Source organism: Pseudopipra pipra, chromosome Z, assembly GCF_036250125.1.
Source record: "Pseudopipra pipra isolate bDixPip1 chromosome Z, bDixPip1.hap1, whole genome shotgun sequence".
NCBI lineage: Eukaryota > Metazoa > Chordata > Aves > Passeriformes > Pipridae > Pseudopipra > Pseudopipra pipra.
In genome coordinates this window covers 38,249,756-38,267,520 of record NC_087581.1, presented here as the reverse complement: position 1 = coordinate 38,267,520, position 17,765 = coordinate 38,249,756, and the positions used below count along the sequence as shown (strand labels likewise).

General features: G+C 38.3%; 1 protein-coding gene across 2 annotated transcripts in view; it reads right to left on the bottom strand.

Annotated features, from left to right (window-relative positions):
• Positions 1-17,765, bottom strand: part of DAPK1 (death associated protein kinase 1) — a 90,841-nt gene that overhangs the window by 25,293 nt on the left and 47,783 nt on the right. The window contains exons 3-15 of one of the 2 annotated variants that reach the window (XM_064641303.1): positions 13,802-13,940; positions 11,773-11,902; positions 11,443-11,491; positions 11,273-11,299; positions 10,697-10,849; positions 10,504-10,549; positions 8,760-8,849; positions 8,266-8,358; positions 6,578-6,697; positions 5,374-5,472; positions 4,489-4,587; positions 3,239-3,337; positions 1,762-1,959 (exon numbers count right to left, since the gene is read on the bottom strand). In XM_064641303.1, coding sequence (XP_064497373.1) covers positions 1,762-1,959; positions 3,239-3,337; positions 4,489-4,587; positions 5,374-5,472; positions 6,578-6,697; positions 8,266-8,358; positions 8,760-8,849; positions 10,504-10,549; positions 10,697-10,849; positions 11,273-11,299; positions 11,443-11,491; positions 11,773-11,902; positions 13,802-13,940 — 1,342 coding nt within the window. The remainder of the gene's footprint in view (positions 1-1,761; positions 1,960-3,238; positions 3,338-4,488; positions 4,588-5,373; positions 5,473-6,577; positions 6,698-8,265; positions 8,359-8,759; positions 8,850-10,503; positions 10,550-10,696; positions 10,850-11,272; positions 11,300-11,442; positions 11,492-11,772; positions 11,903-13,801; positions 13,941-17,765) is intronic. The other variant, XM_064641304.1, reaches the window with a different exon arrangement.

The following is a 17,765-nucleotide window of genomic DNA, read 5'->3' as shown; positions in this document are numbered from 1 at the left end:
CTTCAGTGTTTACTGATAGAAGTTAGTGATGCCAGTCATGCAATCTGCTCAGTGATCAGTAATTTTAGAGATAGACAACTGTGTAACAACTTAAAGAGACAATGTAACTGGAAAAACCAATTTAATTGCTTTAGAAGAAAAAAGTTTTTTCTGAACTCACTTTAATAACTATTTAGTTAATGTGAGCAATAAAGGTAGCTAAAAGGACAACCATACCAAAACTAGAAGCAATGAAATTCCAAATTTATTTGTTGGGATTACACCATGAAAGACAAATACTTATTCTGAATCAAATGGAATCATATTTTTAAATAGTTCTTATTGGAAATAAGCATGATTTGTCCAATCCATAGGAATCAAAGGTAACCAGCATATCCAGCTCTTTTAGGTTGATAGTTTGTTGCCAATTACAGAACCCAATGTTCCTACCATTTTTCAGAGAGTGTCACTCATGAAGTGGTAACTGATAAGGAGCTAATGAATCAGTGTAGTGGGTTGGGCCTGGCTGGATATCAGGTACCCACTAAAGCCACTCTCTCACTCTCCCTCTGCAACTGGATAGAGGAGAGAGAAAAACAAACCAGCTAAGGATTCATGAGTTGAGATAACAGCTGGGAGAGGTCACTTACTGATTACCTTCATGGGCAAAACAGACTCAAAGTGGGGATATTATTTAAATTTATTACTCTCACAATAAGAGTCAAAGAGTGAGAAATAAAACAGTCTTAAAAACACCTTCCCCCCACCCCTCTTTCTTCCATGTTCTCCCTCCTCCCCCTCAGCGGTGCAGGGGGACTGGAACGGGGGTTATGGTCAGTTGTTGTTTCTGCCGCTGCTCAGGGAGAGGAGTCCTTCCCCTGCTCCTGTGGGGTCCCTTCCATGGGAGACAGTCCTTGATGGACCTCTCCTATGTGAGTCCATCCCATGGGCAACAGTTCTTCCCAAACCACTGTCCTGTGGGTCACTCCTCCATGGGTGCAGTCCTTCATGAATGAGCTGCTCCACTGTGGGTCCCCCACAGGGGTCACAAGTCCTACCCGGAAAAAACCTGGTCCAGCATGGGCTTCCCTCTCCACAGGCTGCAGGTCTCCAGCAGGATTCTGCTCCATCTTGGGCCTGCCACAGGATCACAGCTTCTTTCATGTATCCACCTGCTCCAGCATGGGCTCCTCCATGGGCTGCAGGTGGGTCTCTGCACCCCAATGGTCCTCCATGGGCTGCAGGGGCACAGCTGCTCCACCATGGGCTGCACCACAGGCCACAGGGGCCTGGAGCACCTCCTGCCCCTCCTTCTGCACTGACCTTGGTGTCCACCTTGTTGTTCACATATTCTCACTCTGCTCTTCCCTGGCTGGAATTCTTTCTGCTTAACCACCTTCTGTTCTTAAATATGTTATCACAGAGGTGTTACTATCACTCCTGATTGGCTCGGCCTTGGCCAGCGGCAGGAAGCCTGTCCTGGAGCCAGCTGGCATTGGCTCCACAGGACAGGGGAAGCTTCTAGCAGCTTCTAACAGAAGGCACTCCTGTAGCCTCTCCACTACCAAAACCCAGCTACAGGAACCCACTACAATCTGCAAAAACCCAAGCACAGAAAAATAATCAGTGGACAACCTTAAAGACTACCGCAGCCATCAACAGTCCCTGTGTGAACTGCTAAGAAAGAAAATTCATGTCACAGAAACACTGCTGACTTGGCAGCACTCGAAGCAATTCCAAGATATGTCTCTGTGACACTTGTGACCTCTTAACGTAACTAACCTTGTCTGTAGCATGAAGGTCAGCCCTGTGTTCTGCCAAGCATTCCACAATATCATGGTAACCCCTAGCAGAGGCTGTCAAGAGTGCAGTCTCCCCTTCTTTGTTTTTAATGTTCACATTGCAACCTGCTTCACAGAGTGCTTTGGCAACAGAATAGTAGCCGTGCCAAGCAGCACAATGCAGTGGGGTTTCTTCTTCCTGCCAACATGAAAAATCAAAAAAAACCAGAGCTGAACCAAATACGAGGGAGAACAATTCCCAGCTTTAAAATGCAGAAAGATGACATGAAAAAAAAGACAGTCTGCTAAGTAAGCCCTATAAAAAGATGTTGTAATTTCTAATGCTGACATTCTCAAAGCAAGAATAACTTCAGCTGACATACCAAGTGATTATGATACCTTCCATGTCAGCGAACCTACTTTAAATGTATCGGTGCTCCTGAAGCTAACTGTCTTGGTCTCTCACTTGAAAACTGATCCTAATTCACAAGCAGCTTCTACATCCTGTGTGTTGAGAGACTAATCCAGTGTTTAAAACAGATGGATCACTAAGGAGATGCAAATCCCACTAGACTTGCAGTTTGAGGCAGATCACCCTGCTTACTAGGGTTTTTGCTTGAACCCAGGAAACTTCAAAACATTCCCCTTCAATTTCATTGTACATCAGAACAGTTAGGTGGAACACCATTAAGAAACTCAAATGTTTCACAAAAATATGCTAAAAGTAGCCCACTGAAAAGCAGGGAGGACTAAAACCCACCAAAGAAGTAACTGGATCAAATTCTAAGAAGTGGGATCTCCTTTCTGTACCTGGCAAATATCAATAAGGAGACAACTGATGCTGATAATAGCAGAGGACTTTGACTGTACTCAAGGTTTCTGTAAAAATCTGAGCATAAAGAAATAGACAAAGAGCATGTCCTGTGATTCTTTGGCCTAGGGCTGCTTGAAAAATATAAAGGTAGTCCTAGAGGATGTAGCACTTGGGGAGGCTTAAAATTTGGGTCACAGTTAAGTTTGTGTCAAATAGATTTCCTTTTTCTATTAAGCCTCTTCCTTCTTGTTTTTTTGACAACAGTTCAGAGCTTTAAAGAAACTCTCCCAAGCACTCCACTCATTTTCAAAAATGAGCTTGACACTGCAGAAAAATCCCATGGCACCTAAACTAAGCAGAAATCAAGGCAAAAACTAATAAAAATCTTTAGCTGAACTGACACGACTATCCATTCCTTTGCAGTGCTGAGTTTCTCCATCTTTAAGCTTTCATTTTTTGAGAGAACCTATGTTTCATAACAGTGTCAGGTTCTTGCAGGTTTTTTGCATAGTCTTCATCTATTAAGAGCTATCAAAATCTCCATAATTCTGTTGTTTTTTTTCAAATGCAAACATGCCAGAGGCTACAAGGCAAGACTTAAAGTTTTGACCACTCATACAAAGCCTTATTTGTTGAAAAAACCCAGACAGTGTTCATGACTCACCTTGTCTTGAAAGTTTGGATTGGATCCAATGCGACAGAGAAATTGAACCACATCCACGTGCCCATACCGAGCTGCAACATGGAGAGCGGTCTCCCCAGACTGCAATTACAGAACACGTCAGTGTAATTTCATATGTCACCCCTAGATATACACTGCCTGTACACCGTGTACAACCTGAGTGCCTGTGTGCTGCATGGGATACTCCTCCCTCTCCATAACCCAGATGCGCAGCTCTGGTCAGCAGAGCTTACAAACCAGCTGTACATGATACACCACCACCTGACAAGCAGTTATTTCTTCAAAGGCTTTCTTTTTTCAGAACCTATTTTTCTACATTATTAGTTCCAAATCACAGTCACAATGGGATTTCTGACCAATATGAGGAGGAAGCTGTGTGTACAATTGGCGTTGAAACAGATGTCCTATTTCTATTCATACTATTTCCATATGCACCTCCACCCCCTCCTGCATATTCAAATGTAAGGAACTGGCCTAACACACCTTGGTACATCCTGGTGCATTTTGGTCATTATGCCTAATTATTTACAACACTTTTTTGAAATTATATGAAAAAGAAATGGTATTTTTATTAAGAGAGTAACCTCTTTCGTTGTAGCCCTATCAGGAGTCAAACACTAACTTTCTTAATGTACCTTGCCTTGCACTAGTTTCCTCAACAAAGCAAACTGTTTCACAAGTCTAATTGCTTCTGTACTGGAGCTTTGGCTAGTATAAAAACATTGCTATGGTACAAGACTAACAGCAACTAGTTTCTAGGGCAAATGTTGCTCAAATAACACTGCTGAAGACAAGGTAAGTGCTCATCAGCTATAAATTGTTAGGTTTCCTTATACTCAACTTAATAACAGTCAAATTTACTTGTCAGACAAAAGTGATTTTCAATCAAAAGGAATGAAAAACAGAATCACGATTTCACCCTTAGTTCCAATGAGAAATCTAGTCTTCAAGTGAAAATTAATTTAGATTTGTACTTCTCCACCTACCCACCATGTACTCACCATATTTAACATGCATGCTTGGCTAACATTTGTCAGGAAAATAATCAGTACATCCAGCTCCTGTAAAGCTCTGTTATCACAGCCCTCTATGTCAGCTCAGAAAACCACACTCAGAAAGCCAGTCAAACTCGTGGAATTATGGCCCAGTTGAAAATCATTCCAACCTCTCTCTTTGCTAAGATAAAGTTATAGAAAAAGGCTCTCTGCATGAAAAGGGAGCTATTTTCTTACCTTATCCTTAACATCCAAAGGACATTCATTATCATTGAGAAATTTCAGTGTTTCTACATGACCATGTCGAGAAGCCCAGTAGATTGCATTAGATCCAGCCTGCCAAAAACATTTGATTTCAAAAGTTATTGATGAATTTAGAATCCTAATTCTAGAGGTTCAGCTGAGGTATACATGCACTTAGATGTACACAGATACACTGAAAAGCTATTCAAGCTTATATGAACACATTCACTTCTGAAAAAAATTTCAAATTGGTTCAACAACCCCACATACCAACAGTGACAACAAAAACCTCTATGCAAGGATGATTAACAGGATTACTAACTGTTTGCAAGGATAATCCTCTTCTCCCTTGTTAGGGAGTTTTTTAGAACTAACAGTCATGAGATAAAAACCTTTCTTCTGCTTACTTTGCCATCTACTAGATGGAGAAGCAGACAGTTCTTCGAGTTTGCTCTAAATGAAAACCAGGCTGTTAAAGCACATTTGGAAAAAAAAGTTCATTGCAAAGCATATCCTCCATCAAATATGAGTTTTAGTTGTGATATCCCCCATGGCTAACGTGTGTATTTATCATTTCATACTAAATAAAGTTCACACTTGTATTTTAGGGCAATCACTAATTCGAACTAATTGAGGCAGTTTTGTAAACATGAACTACATTTTAAGGTTCATATTCTTCGAATTACTTCAGCTAATAAAGTGATCAAAATCAGAGGATATGCACTCATAACAAATGACATTACCGAAGATTTGTCTTTAAGTTTTTGCTGTGGAAGACAGAAAACAGGATCTACAGCTGATCTACAGTCTGAACTACTTGTCTCCTGCTAACTGTACTGAAAACCTTATAAAGAACAGTTGACAAAGCAGAACCCCAACCTTATCTTGAACATCAATACGAGATCCACGCTTTAAAAGCAACTGAAGCATCTGAATGTTTCCACAGCCGGCAGCAATCAGTAGTGGAGGTGTTCCATGCTAACAACAAAATACAAGCAAGAATGATATAATTAACTTTTGAAGGATTAAGGAAAGAGAGGAAGAGAAGGCAGGCATTGAATGTTATCTCTGGATTTCCACTTTCAAATTAAGTCTTCAGGAAATACTGTATGAAAATAATTTATTCCTTTATTAAAAAAAATTATTGCACAGCAATTTTCCATATTTTTGAGAGGAGTTCACACTAAATGATGTATCACACACTAAATGTATGCTTTTCAAATTATGAATATTAATGTTAAGCTCTCATTAGACTAGTTCGGCAAGAACATTCCCCTTTGCAATTTCTTTGTAGCTACTACACCACCTCAAAGCCATCAGCAACATCTAGGAAAGTTAAATCGGACTGCACCATTAAAACAAAAACCACAGTGATTTCTTAAATGGTTCAAGACCTCAACACAGTAAAATAACAGACACTTCACTTTTATATTGCTCTTCATGAATATTTCTCAAAGTACTTTGTAATGAAGGTCAGTGTAACCATTCAAAAAAAGTGAAAATTAGGGCAGAGATGATTTATGCAAGGTTTAACAGCAGAATAAGTACGTGAAATTTGGTCTCTTGGCCTCAGCTCCAGGAGTCCCATTACTGCAGCAGCAGTGCACTGAAATACCACAGTGGGCAAGCAATTTCTTTACTGAAAATGAACACTACCATCTAACATTAGGTTCATATAACCTTTTTTTGCAGTTCGGAACTTCTGTTTCTAGCAACACTTTGCAAAATCAGTTTTGGCAGTCTGGTTATTCCTATATGTTCTGCCATCTTCATCTGCCACAAGAAACAACAACTGCAAAAAAAAGCAAAGCTGATATCTGATTTACTACAGTTCTTGACAATAGTCTTGAGTAAAACCTTTCAAAGGCCTAGGCAAAAAATTCCATTTTGGGCTCCATTTTAATGTAGCTTAAGAAGATTGAACACAAAACACGATAAAATTTCTCCTAAAAAAAAGGCAGAATTATTTCCCATCCCCTTGTCTTTTCAGTTCAGGTGTTACATTTCTATTTTACAACCATGTTGCTCTATCCAACAGGGTTATAGCTAGTCCCCCACACACCTCAACACAGACCCACACTACCTTGTTGGGTTGATTGACATCGTAATTTGTCAGAGATCCCAGAAGGTGCTGCAATCCAGGTACATTGTCATCATTGATGGCATGAATAATAGCTTTCATCACAAAAGAATCTTCTTCATCCTTGCAATTAAATAAGAAAGAAGAAAAATTTTTAGCTTCAAGAAAAAAAATCTCTATCTCAACAGTTGCCAAGACGTCTAAAAAAATTAAAACCTAAAATTTTCAAAGTATTTTTTTATAAAAGAGTTCTTCAGCTGCAAGCTGTAATCCTTCATGAAACATATGGCTAACGTGTATGTATGTTATTCGAAAACCCACACCAAAAACCCCCACACTTTTTCTAGTACAATTTGCTTCCCTCTTCTTCACATAAATCCCCATTACTCACGGAGATTCCAAATAGGTTCTTTTATTAGGTGTATTCTTTTTTTCCTCCTAGGACTTTCAATAGATAGAATACTTGCATGACAGGAAACTAATTCAATGCATATATGTGAACACTAAAAAAACCAAGAGGTACACGAATACCAACTAAGTATCAGGTTTTGTGCCATCCATGAATACAACACAGGAGAGGTACTTTGGACCAAACTTTCATCTATTCAAATGGATCAGTTAAAAATCTAGAATGTAGATACCTCTGCAGGTATAACTTTATTTTTCTCCTATACACTAAAAGAACTAAAATTCACAGAGCCCATTATTTGGTTTGGTCTTACCTCCTCTCTCCTGAGGTTTCAGATTTTTTTAGGACACTTAACATTAGGCTACAATCCTTTCTGCTGGAACACAGGAGTGAAATGCTGATCCAGTGTTAAAAGACATACAGATAGCTGAGGTGGGGGAGAGGGTAGGGAAGGGAGGGCAAGAAGATAGAATAAAGAGCACAGAAGCAGAAAGAGAAGGAAAAGTGGAAACATGAACACCAAGTTGCACAGAAGGGACACGGAGAAGATAATATGCATAAAAAGGGCTCTGCAGAATTTTTGAAGTTTGATCCTGTCAATGCACAGAAAAGATGATATTACCCAGATCTAAACATATTGACACACATTCTTTTCTGATTACAGGAAATTTATGAAGTGTGTATTAGAACTTGTGGAGCAAGAATGCTTTTGGATTTACAAGCATTTGCAATTGCAAAACATACAGCAGTTGCTCTTAGCTACTCAACACTAGTAGTCACATATAATACCAGAAACTGAATACTGGCCAACTTTACAATTTCCTCCTTAAATAACTGCTTGTTGTGATACTGCTGTCTAGCATTCATTGGATTCAAGAGGGACTCGATGATTTTGAGTATTCAGTTAAAAAAAAAAAGAAATATAAGGAATATTATTTTACTGTACACAATGAGTACAGTAAAATTCAAATGCCACTTTTTCACATTACAGTTGCTACAGTACAAAAAATGCTCCTGAATCAAATTTCAAAATCAAGACAGATGAATTTCTGACACTAGTTATCAGTCTCAGCATGGTAATTAATAAGGTAAATTTCAAGGTTTGTGCCATGTAGAAGATCATACTATGGATAAATGACCTCTGTAGCCTTAAAATCGATTTCTTCCTACATATGAAATTAATTAATTGTGTACATTTTCAATAGCCCAATACTTCTATTAACTGGAAACTTGTAAATTTCATCTGCAGTAAAACATTCTAAACATATAAAAACACACTTACCAGAGTATCATCACTTCTAGCGACACTCATGTTACTTCTGGACAAAAAAGATCTCGATAATCTTTGGCACAAGGATATTAAGCGCACTGATTGCTTTGTAAAAACAGTAAGAAAAAAGCCATATGTAAAAAAATTAAAACAGATACTTGTGATAAGATGCTATTGCAGACATTTTAAAGGACTTAGCAAAACAAACTGAAGTTTGACTTCAACACCCCCATCTGCTTTGTATATTGCATTTGAAACTTCAACTTCTTTTGGCATTTATAATCCAAACAGAAGCACAAAACAAACAATCCACACACAAGCATTTGTATGCAGATCATTTACAAAGAAGTCTTCTCCCATACTACCATGCTCAAACACTTAATTTATTCCAAATGACAGAGGAATGTGCTTCTTCTTTCTTCTTACATGCACTGATGTTTCCCTGGAGCAGGCAATGCTACTACATTTGTATGTGCAACATTTTGATGCATTATTGAATTACTCACTTTCCATTTTCGTCGTGCTGCAAACTTTTTGAACTTCTCCATATTCACTGCAGAAGCTTTTCTGCTAAGTGCTTGCTGGGTGTCTTTAGGCTACAAGCAAAAGAAAAAAGCTATTCTAAAATATCCCATAATTTCTGTATGTGAGACTCTGTCCTTCAGTGATGGTTTCCGCTCATAGTATAATAGTATCCTAATCATACTACAATAATGAAGTAATTGTAAGCACATAATTTTAACATCCACAGTATAGCGTAGCATACAGATGGAATTTCCCAAGAAAATACCCTAAAGGAAACCCAGACCTAAGAATATTCTATGCAATACAAAACAGAAACGTGTTTTTTTCATTTTAAGTACAACAAAAAACCATTCATCAGAACATTCAGCTTTGTCCTTCATCTCCCTCTCTGATGGAGGCATTTGATTTCTAAGATAAATCTTGTCTTCTGGGAAGGTTTCCCAGCTGATTTTAAATGCAGTCAAACTTTGTTACAGTCTCAGTGTAATCACCTGGATGCTGCTGAACACCCCCCTACCCAGTAAAAAAAACCAAAAACAACATATCACACCTACCAGTGCAGCAAGCTCTAAGGCTGCATCCTTTGAACTTTCTCATGGCTAATACTAACAACCAATGACTAGTGGAGCATATGAAATTTTCAATTTTATGACCCCATATTTGATGTCATTTTTATGGAGAAATCATGGGTTGGGATGAACTTTAAAGATCATCTGGTTTTAACCGCCATGGAAATATAGGTAAAGATAGTGATGGGAAAGGGGAAAAGAGGATAAGACCAGTGGGGTGTGAGTAGAATGCCTGGAAAGTTAAGATATAAGGCAAAGTAACAGGGTACAAAACAACCTGTCTCTTTGCAGCAGTGTGGGCCTTGGTCCTTGAGAGACAAACCTGGACAATTCCTGCTGCAGTGGTTTAAAATATCATTTCAATATGTTCAACACATTTCAACTATTTAAGATCACCTAAGCAAAAACTCAGCAGAGTGTAGTGTTTGGCATACTGATGCAGAAATGTCTGCTCTAGGATGTTGTACTGTGAACTGGAGCAGCTGTGACACAGATAAATATTCTGCTAACTGGTTCTCTAGGAAGTGGAATAGAGTCAAATACCCACTGTGCATCTCCAAGACCTGGGAAATCAATGGCACTGAAGGAGTTTACTAGTCACAATCAGAGTAGGATATGGAATTAAAAAAATTAACTGCCAGGTATTACTATACACATTAAAAAGGATGATAGGTGCCATTTTCTCCCTCTCAGCCCAGTAGCACCACAACCGCTTGCTCCAAACACTGAAACACTGAAGAAGTGGGCCACCAACTGCTTTCTTCAGTCTAAAGGGGAAGGACAAGAGAGAGATTGCTCTTTTTTCCTTAATCTAAATAAGGGGGTTAGAAGATGAAAAATTAGAGGACATTGGACTGGATTCAGATACAGAGAATGTATCTTTGTCAACACAATGTCCTCTGAAGCTTAGCTTCTTTGCCTTAGCACGTTTTTAAACTCAGTGGTGGACTACTTCCCTATTGCTAACTTACACAGAGCATATATTAATGAAGCCCACATTCTGCTTGTGTTAGATTTCATTCAGACAGCTTTCCAAAACAGTAAGTTATATTAAACAATTATGCCAATCTTCCTTGTTAAGGAACTTGAAAAGTGAATGCATAGTATGAAATGAGGAATGATTAAAAACAGGACAGAGAATGAATTACATGCTAACCTTGATCCAAGGATGCAGCAAACTGTCTTGAATAGTCATTCTCTTCCTTTAAGACAATAAAAGACAGAACTGTTCAGACAGTAAAAAATATATACTGCCTTATGTTCATTAAACTAACATCTCAAAATATCATGTAATTTGAAATACTAGATACATATGCAGCAAAAGTGCATACACATGTAAAACAACTCACTTTGGATCCTTGACAAGAAGTCTTCGTATGAAATCTTTAGCTAGGGCACTGGTATTACTGAAGAATTCTTCTTCAAATTCATAATTCACAGCAGACACATTTGCTAATGTTTCCTGTTTGGTTTCTCCAAGAAATGGAGATGCACCACTGAGACTGCAAGAAAGGCAGAACATTTCTCTCATTACATATTGTATCATTGCTGCTTCAACCCTCTGAGAACAAATAACAGCACGAAGCGAACATTTCTATTTTCCGCTTTAAGGCTGCAAACGTGCTTTCAGGAAGATGTGACTTAGCAGGGCAAAAAGCTTTGCTGTAATTTCAAAGAATACTGGTCAAGATAAAGATGTAGGACAGTCACCTACAGATTTGAAGAGTTTCCAATGCTATCTCAATGCTGATCAATGGCAATTCTTTCAATAATTACACTATAGGTTTTATTCTCATACAACTTGAATCAGAATGTGCAGTCAAAATGGCTTGACTTGTACAGACACCACCAAAAACCCAGATCATAGAATCAGAATTAAAAAACAACAGCATTTGCAAGAACCACCCACAGATTTTGGTACTTACAGAATATAAGTTATTACACCAATGCTCCTGGATTGAAGGAAAAACAAATAAAAAAAGGATGTGGGAGAGGAGAGAGAAACAGATGAAAAGAGAGAGAGGAGAGAAAAAAAAAGGTTAGAACATAAGAATAACCATGAGAGATTTATTTCAGGTAAGGTCCAATAACTTACCACATATCTGCTTCAAGACCAAGAGGTTCATAATTTACTATTTCAGGAGCTAAAGGAAAAAGCAGGAAGATCAGTACCTAGCCAAAGAACAGATCTAGGTCTGACTCTGAGCCTATCTATGTCACAGGTAATAAGCTAAGATGCTGATAGATGAACACCTTAATGCAAGTCTAAGTTGAAAACGAATGCTGCACATTGCTTATTTAAATTTCAAAATGTCATGAATTACACACAAATTACATAATCTGTAAATCAGTAAACCAAGCTAAGCCACAAATTCTGCTTCAGAAACTGAGAAAAAATAGTTTGAAATAAAAACAGTTTTCTCACCAACAAACTCTGGCGTTCCGAAGATATTTTTGAATTCATTTCCAAAGTCAATTTTGTGGGCTAAGCCAAAGTCAATAATCTTGATTCGAGGCTTTGGTACATTCCTGTCCAACAACATTATATTTTCAGGCTTTGAGAAGGAGGAAGGGGGAAAGAAAGAGAGATTACACATAGGTATCAGTATTTGTCAGCACTGAACACTTCTCTTTACCTCCTTTAGACCTTCAGAAAAATCCCGTCTTTTCCTATTATGATCTAACATATGCTAAAAATTAACTACGGTAAAATAGGGCTTCGTGTTGATGCTGGAGTGTTATGATTTCCACAGAGCCATGACTTTACTTCTTGTACATACCACAGTTGCAGTTTTCATGTGGACTGACCCTAAATGAAACACACTATCTCCAGTAAAGACCACAGCCCCTCCCTACAGCCATTTTAGCAGTGTTGGGAGCTTGCAAGAAACTAAGACCTAGTTAGCAGGCTAGGTTTATATTAGTCCCCAAAAGAGTTTTCTTTCACACCACATAAGCAATCAGGCAGGTACATCTTATTGCCTTTGGATCTCCCAGGGAAACTTTTGGAGTGGTCTGGCTCCCGAATTTTAAGGCTCAACATACTTTCAAAAAAGGAAAAAGAGCAGGATGTCCTGTCTTTTCTACCTTATTTTGAAATATGGACTTTAGATTACTTTACACCAAAGATTTGCAAAACCAGAACAAAAAAGATAAAATGTCAAGATTATCAGCAACAGAGCCTGCTTCTACACTGCATCACTTTAACTACCATACAGAACGAGCTACTTAATCTCCATATCCTGTCATGTCCATAAGATGGTGTGCTCTGAAGAGGTCCTGGAGATACATCCATTCTGTTCACATTGTTAAGGACTTCTGAAGTCATTAAGGACAACTCTTCTTCTTCACCCTTTAGCCTCTCTTTCCCAAACACAGGAGCTGATATGCGCAAATGCAATTTTCTTCATTTCCTCCTTGCATTTCTATTGCATACTTTTATTGTTCTGCACATTTTAATTTTTGCTGCCTCTTTTAATTTACAAATTTTTGGTATCCAGTGTAAGGATGACTTGTTTTATTACAAACATCTTGGCAAAAATTCACATTTCACACTGTAAGAAATATATTCCTTACTAGCTTTACAATTCTTTTCTCTTGCTGACTGTCACACAAAGACCAAATATATTACTGAGGTAATGTAGAGGAAACTGGAAAAGGTGTGCTTACCCTGAAATCCATTCCTTTCCCTACCTCACCCCCAAAACACCGCAAACCCTTTCAGAACTACACTTCAATGTAATATCATGACTCCTTTTCCTATTATAGATATAACTGCCAATTTCAGCAGACTTCATGAGAAGTTTAGTTGCCTACCTCTGAAAGAGATCTTACAGAGGAAAAGATTCTGAAACATTAAAAAGCAGTAGCTGAGTTTAGATACAAAAAGCTCTGCTTTCATTACCAAAAAGGATGCATTTAACAGCTTTTCTGAAAACAAACATTAAAGCCCTAAAAGGAAAAAAACAGAAGAGGAAATTATCTGCTGTCTTCTCCACAAAAATCTTCATACTTAACTATGTACATTTTCAATGTAGTGCCTATAAATAACATTCATGTGAACATGTTTACATGAACAGCAAACAAAAAACCCCAAAACCATCAGTTAAAAAAATCATCCTGTTCAGAATGTTTCATCTAGATCCCATTCTCATTCAAAAAAAAAAAAAAAATCATAGTTCTCATTTTTATTTCAGGTTTGTTTTCTCAGAATAGTTTAATTCCGTCAGAAGCCGCCATTTCCCCTGAAGAATCTTACATTAAAAACAGACGGGAACTATTTACAGTTCAGTAACTTCTTTCCGATGGCTGAGCTTTTCTCTGTCTACATAAAACAAAGCTAGCAAAACAAAGCTAGCCCGAGATCTGCATGATGGCTGATTTGTGGCTAGCATTACAGAGGATTTTAACGGATGTTGCTTACAGCTGTTGAAGTTTTTATCAACTCAACACACCTTAAGATCAAAGTGGGCGATTTGCAGAGAGTGGAGATACTGAACGCCATTAAGTATCTGTTTGAGAAATTCTGTGGCTTCTTCCTCCGTGAGAGATTCTTTCTCGGCTAAGAAGTCGAAGAGCTCTCCCCCTGCAACCCTTGGAGAGCAGAAGCAGAGTTACTGACAAGCTTGTTTTAACTAACAAGTTCCTTTTAGCATAGCTGTTCTCAAACCAGCCTTGAAAAAGGATCCATATACTTTAAAGGCTGTCAATACCAGAAAAGATTATGAAAATTACTTAATTCAATACCCAAAATAGTTAGTAACTCCCCTTCCTCTCCCTGAAAAGAATACATTAAAAAGAGTTTTATTTTCAGACAAAAAAAGTTTAAAAAACACAAACAAACACGGTTGACAGTATTTAAATTTAAATTAAGTAAACCCCTCCTCTCTGTATACTCATTTAAAAGAATAAAATCAAATGTGAAGTAAGTATACTCAAAACATACTAATGTAGTGGGACATTATCTAGAAAATAAAACATGAATTAGCTCATATCAGTAAAACATCAGATTTCCACACCCTCATCCAAAAATACAAAATTTAAAGCTTACTTTGAAATAATTACTGGCAGCTGTTCTACTATTCAGTTTCTAAACTCCTCAAAGCATTTAAATCTTTGAAAATAAATTCTATTCTTTCAAAATATATTCTATTCTTTGAAGTAGTGTATACATTCAGTACCTATGCTGTATTACCACAGCTTTTTACAAGAAAAAGCCCTTAAGACTATTTCCAGCACATGTTCTAGCTGCACAGACAGAAAGAAAAGAGGTAAGAGAGGGTACAGAAGCACATCTAGATTTTGCATGTGAAAGAGAGAGGAACAAACTGAAGATGACCCTCTTCTCAGCTCAAACAAGCAGCTGTTGACTCACTCAACAGCATAAGAGATACTGAAATGATAGAAAACAGGAAGTACACTTATTCTTAAATAACAGATAATAACTCTGTTTAAGGACATATAAGGAGATGACTTCCCACTGTGGGAAACTGTTTTCCCCATCTATAAAAGCAGAATTATTCTCTAGAAATGTCTTAGAGACTGCAAAGATGGTTATAACATCCCCCTATATTTTGCATTGTATTGATATTAAAACAAATTCAAAAAGTGTACCCTAACTTATATTGCTTTTCTCTAAGGAAAAAATAATTTATTCACAATTTAAAGCTCTGATTATGAAACATTATGGGATTCACATGTGACAACAGCTAAACAGCTGGGGCAGATTTCTGGAAATATATTTGACTTCTTTATCATGTCTACTTTTTAAGAGACTTAATCTGCATTATTGTAATGCAAATTGCATGAAAAGTGCATTTTAATGAGTTCTTGGAGCTGTCATTGAACTGCCTAGACAATAATGAGAGTATTGTTTTGGATATTATTTGTGTTGTAGTATTTTCTGCATGAAAGCAATTATTGAAATGAAGTGCCATTAAAATATAAGAATTATAGACTGGAGGGACGAGAGGTCATTTCAATAATTTTTTTCTTGTTGCAGAGACATTAAAATGGAATTCCTAATGATTAAATACAACTTGTTATTTTAGAGAGGCTGGTCAGAAGCATCTTGCAAACAGACACATATGCATATTCTCTCATTCTTTGCTTCTGACTGAAAACAATAAGAAGATGTTTTCAGGCTAAGGCCTGTATCTCTGCAGCATTTTGTGATGATGAACGCAGCACTGGATGGTGACACAGTGCCGGCATTTCTCTTCCTTTCCAATTATTGGACTAAAGGACTTACGCATCATGTGAAACTTGCTTCCACATATTTACAAGTGGATGCTTGCTGCAGTTGCCAGGAGGATGTAAACTGGAGCACAGTTTACAGTTTACTGGAGCTCCCCATGCCACGTGGAGCCGGCAGACTCACTGTGGCTACTGCCCCAGCCGCGGGCATCAGCATCTTTATGCACTCAGCACGGTTTGGCACTGAGCTAGCCACCAGAGTCTGGGAAACCAGCAAAGCTGGATCCTCAGCTGAGGAAAAGCCTCGGAAACTGCACCAAAAGACTGTATCCAGATTACTTTTCATGAAGATTGCCCACCCAGTTAAACAGCAAAAGTGCCTAAAACAGCTGATGCCTAAAGCCTTCATCAGCCATCAGAGATACAAGAGAAGTACTCAGGACAGGCATTTGCAGCAATGCCAACTCGAAGCACCGTGCTGTCCACTCCGCAGTCTCAAACAGACTGTGACAGTGCCACACAGGTATTGACATGTTTTATGGCTGGTCAAGATTGCTCTTACTCCTGTTGGCATTTTAATGCAGTCTGTGAAACTTATTAGTCACCTATGAATATTAGCACTGATTACACATATCCCTTTTAGACCCCAAGAGAAAGATATAATTCCCAAGGTTTATATCTTTTCAAGATAGCTAGTAAAAGAAACTTAACTGCATTTATGCAAAATGGAAAGAGCCTCTGCATCTTAAGCTTCTTCTTATCTGCAATTATTCTGATTTGTGCAATTTCATACCCTAAAAGTTTGCACGACATTACAAGTTTGATGTATATGCATTTTTACACTTATCAAAGGCATGACATTTGTGAAGTTAATTGCATCAGATCACATATAGCTTTTCTTCAGCACTGCTGAATATTATCCTTCTGTCTTTGCCACAGGTTAGTTGTTGTGACATTTCTTTAATGGTTATATCATAAGCCTTATAATAGCATGAAATAAAATGTTATCTGTATTTCACAGGTAATATACCTGGTGCTTGCAAATCTTGAAGCTGGGGCCAAGGAAGCTAAAAGGCCTGAAATGTTGTTTGTTGGTTTTTTTTTGTTTTGTTTTGTTTTGTTTTTTTTTTTTAAACTGGAAGTTCATTGGCAAAAGCAGTAGATTTTTCTGAAATATTGTGTGCTTCTTTTGTTGCCTAAGTATTGCCTCCCTAAGTGACTTGGCAGCCCTTGTTTAATGAGTAGATGAGTGAGGAGGGACTGCCTGTAAGCATTCAAAGGTTTGTTCCAGTACCTCTGGTCTATGGGACTTTGGTGTGCTCCTTCATGTTACACATCTTGCCCTTAATGTCTCAGTTGAGATTCTATGCAGGCTGACCTCAGAGAGTGGGCCACTGTGAATTCTCCTGCTGGTAACTCCTGAATTGGGGTGGGGGGCAAGTTCAGTAACCCATGTCCTCCCTCTGGGTGCTACCATTGCTGGCAAGTACAGTGCGCATCTAGCTGTGTCTGCTGCTTACTTTTACTGGTAGGGACATAAGGCATAAGAGAAAAAGGTTTCTATAGCAATGATGACTAAAATGTTAAACTAGCATGCATAAGCAGCTTCACCTGGAAGCTCAGAAAAGCCTGGCTTCCCTGAAAGGTCCCTCTGCTCCAGGCAACCTCCCTTTCTCACCGTGTAGGGGCTGCGACCCACATCCCCATGGGAGATCAGTAATGGTGGTTGTGTTTCTTAGCTTGCTTGTCAGGAGACTGCTTATTCCCTACCCTTTTGCTGACTCTGGCAGGTCTGATATTAAGCTGTGTTATCACAGGTATACAGACAACCATAGTATCACTGCAAGGCAATTACTTCAAGCGAGTCACGGAGTGTTAATACAGGTCCACACTCCATATATGTTACAACTTTAATTTCCAGAATTAATTCATGGAATTACAGTGTTCTCAGATATATCAACAGAGCCTGGTTTTAGAGATTTCCTAATCAGATTACATATCCAGAATAACTAAATGATCTTGACTGGATTTCCAGATATTGCAGATCAAGAAATGGGTTATAAGAATCCAGTAAAGACACTGGCTATGTAAGTTATTGCAGTCTTCACAAACCTCCTAAAATGCTGCTGAGTTTTCCAGTCTAGTCCTGTGCCTCAGCCAGGTCAACACAGTCCCATAATATACAAACTCTGCACATTTTATTAACCCAGTCACCTTCAGAAG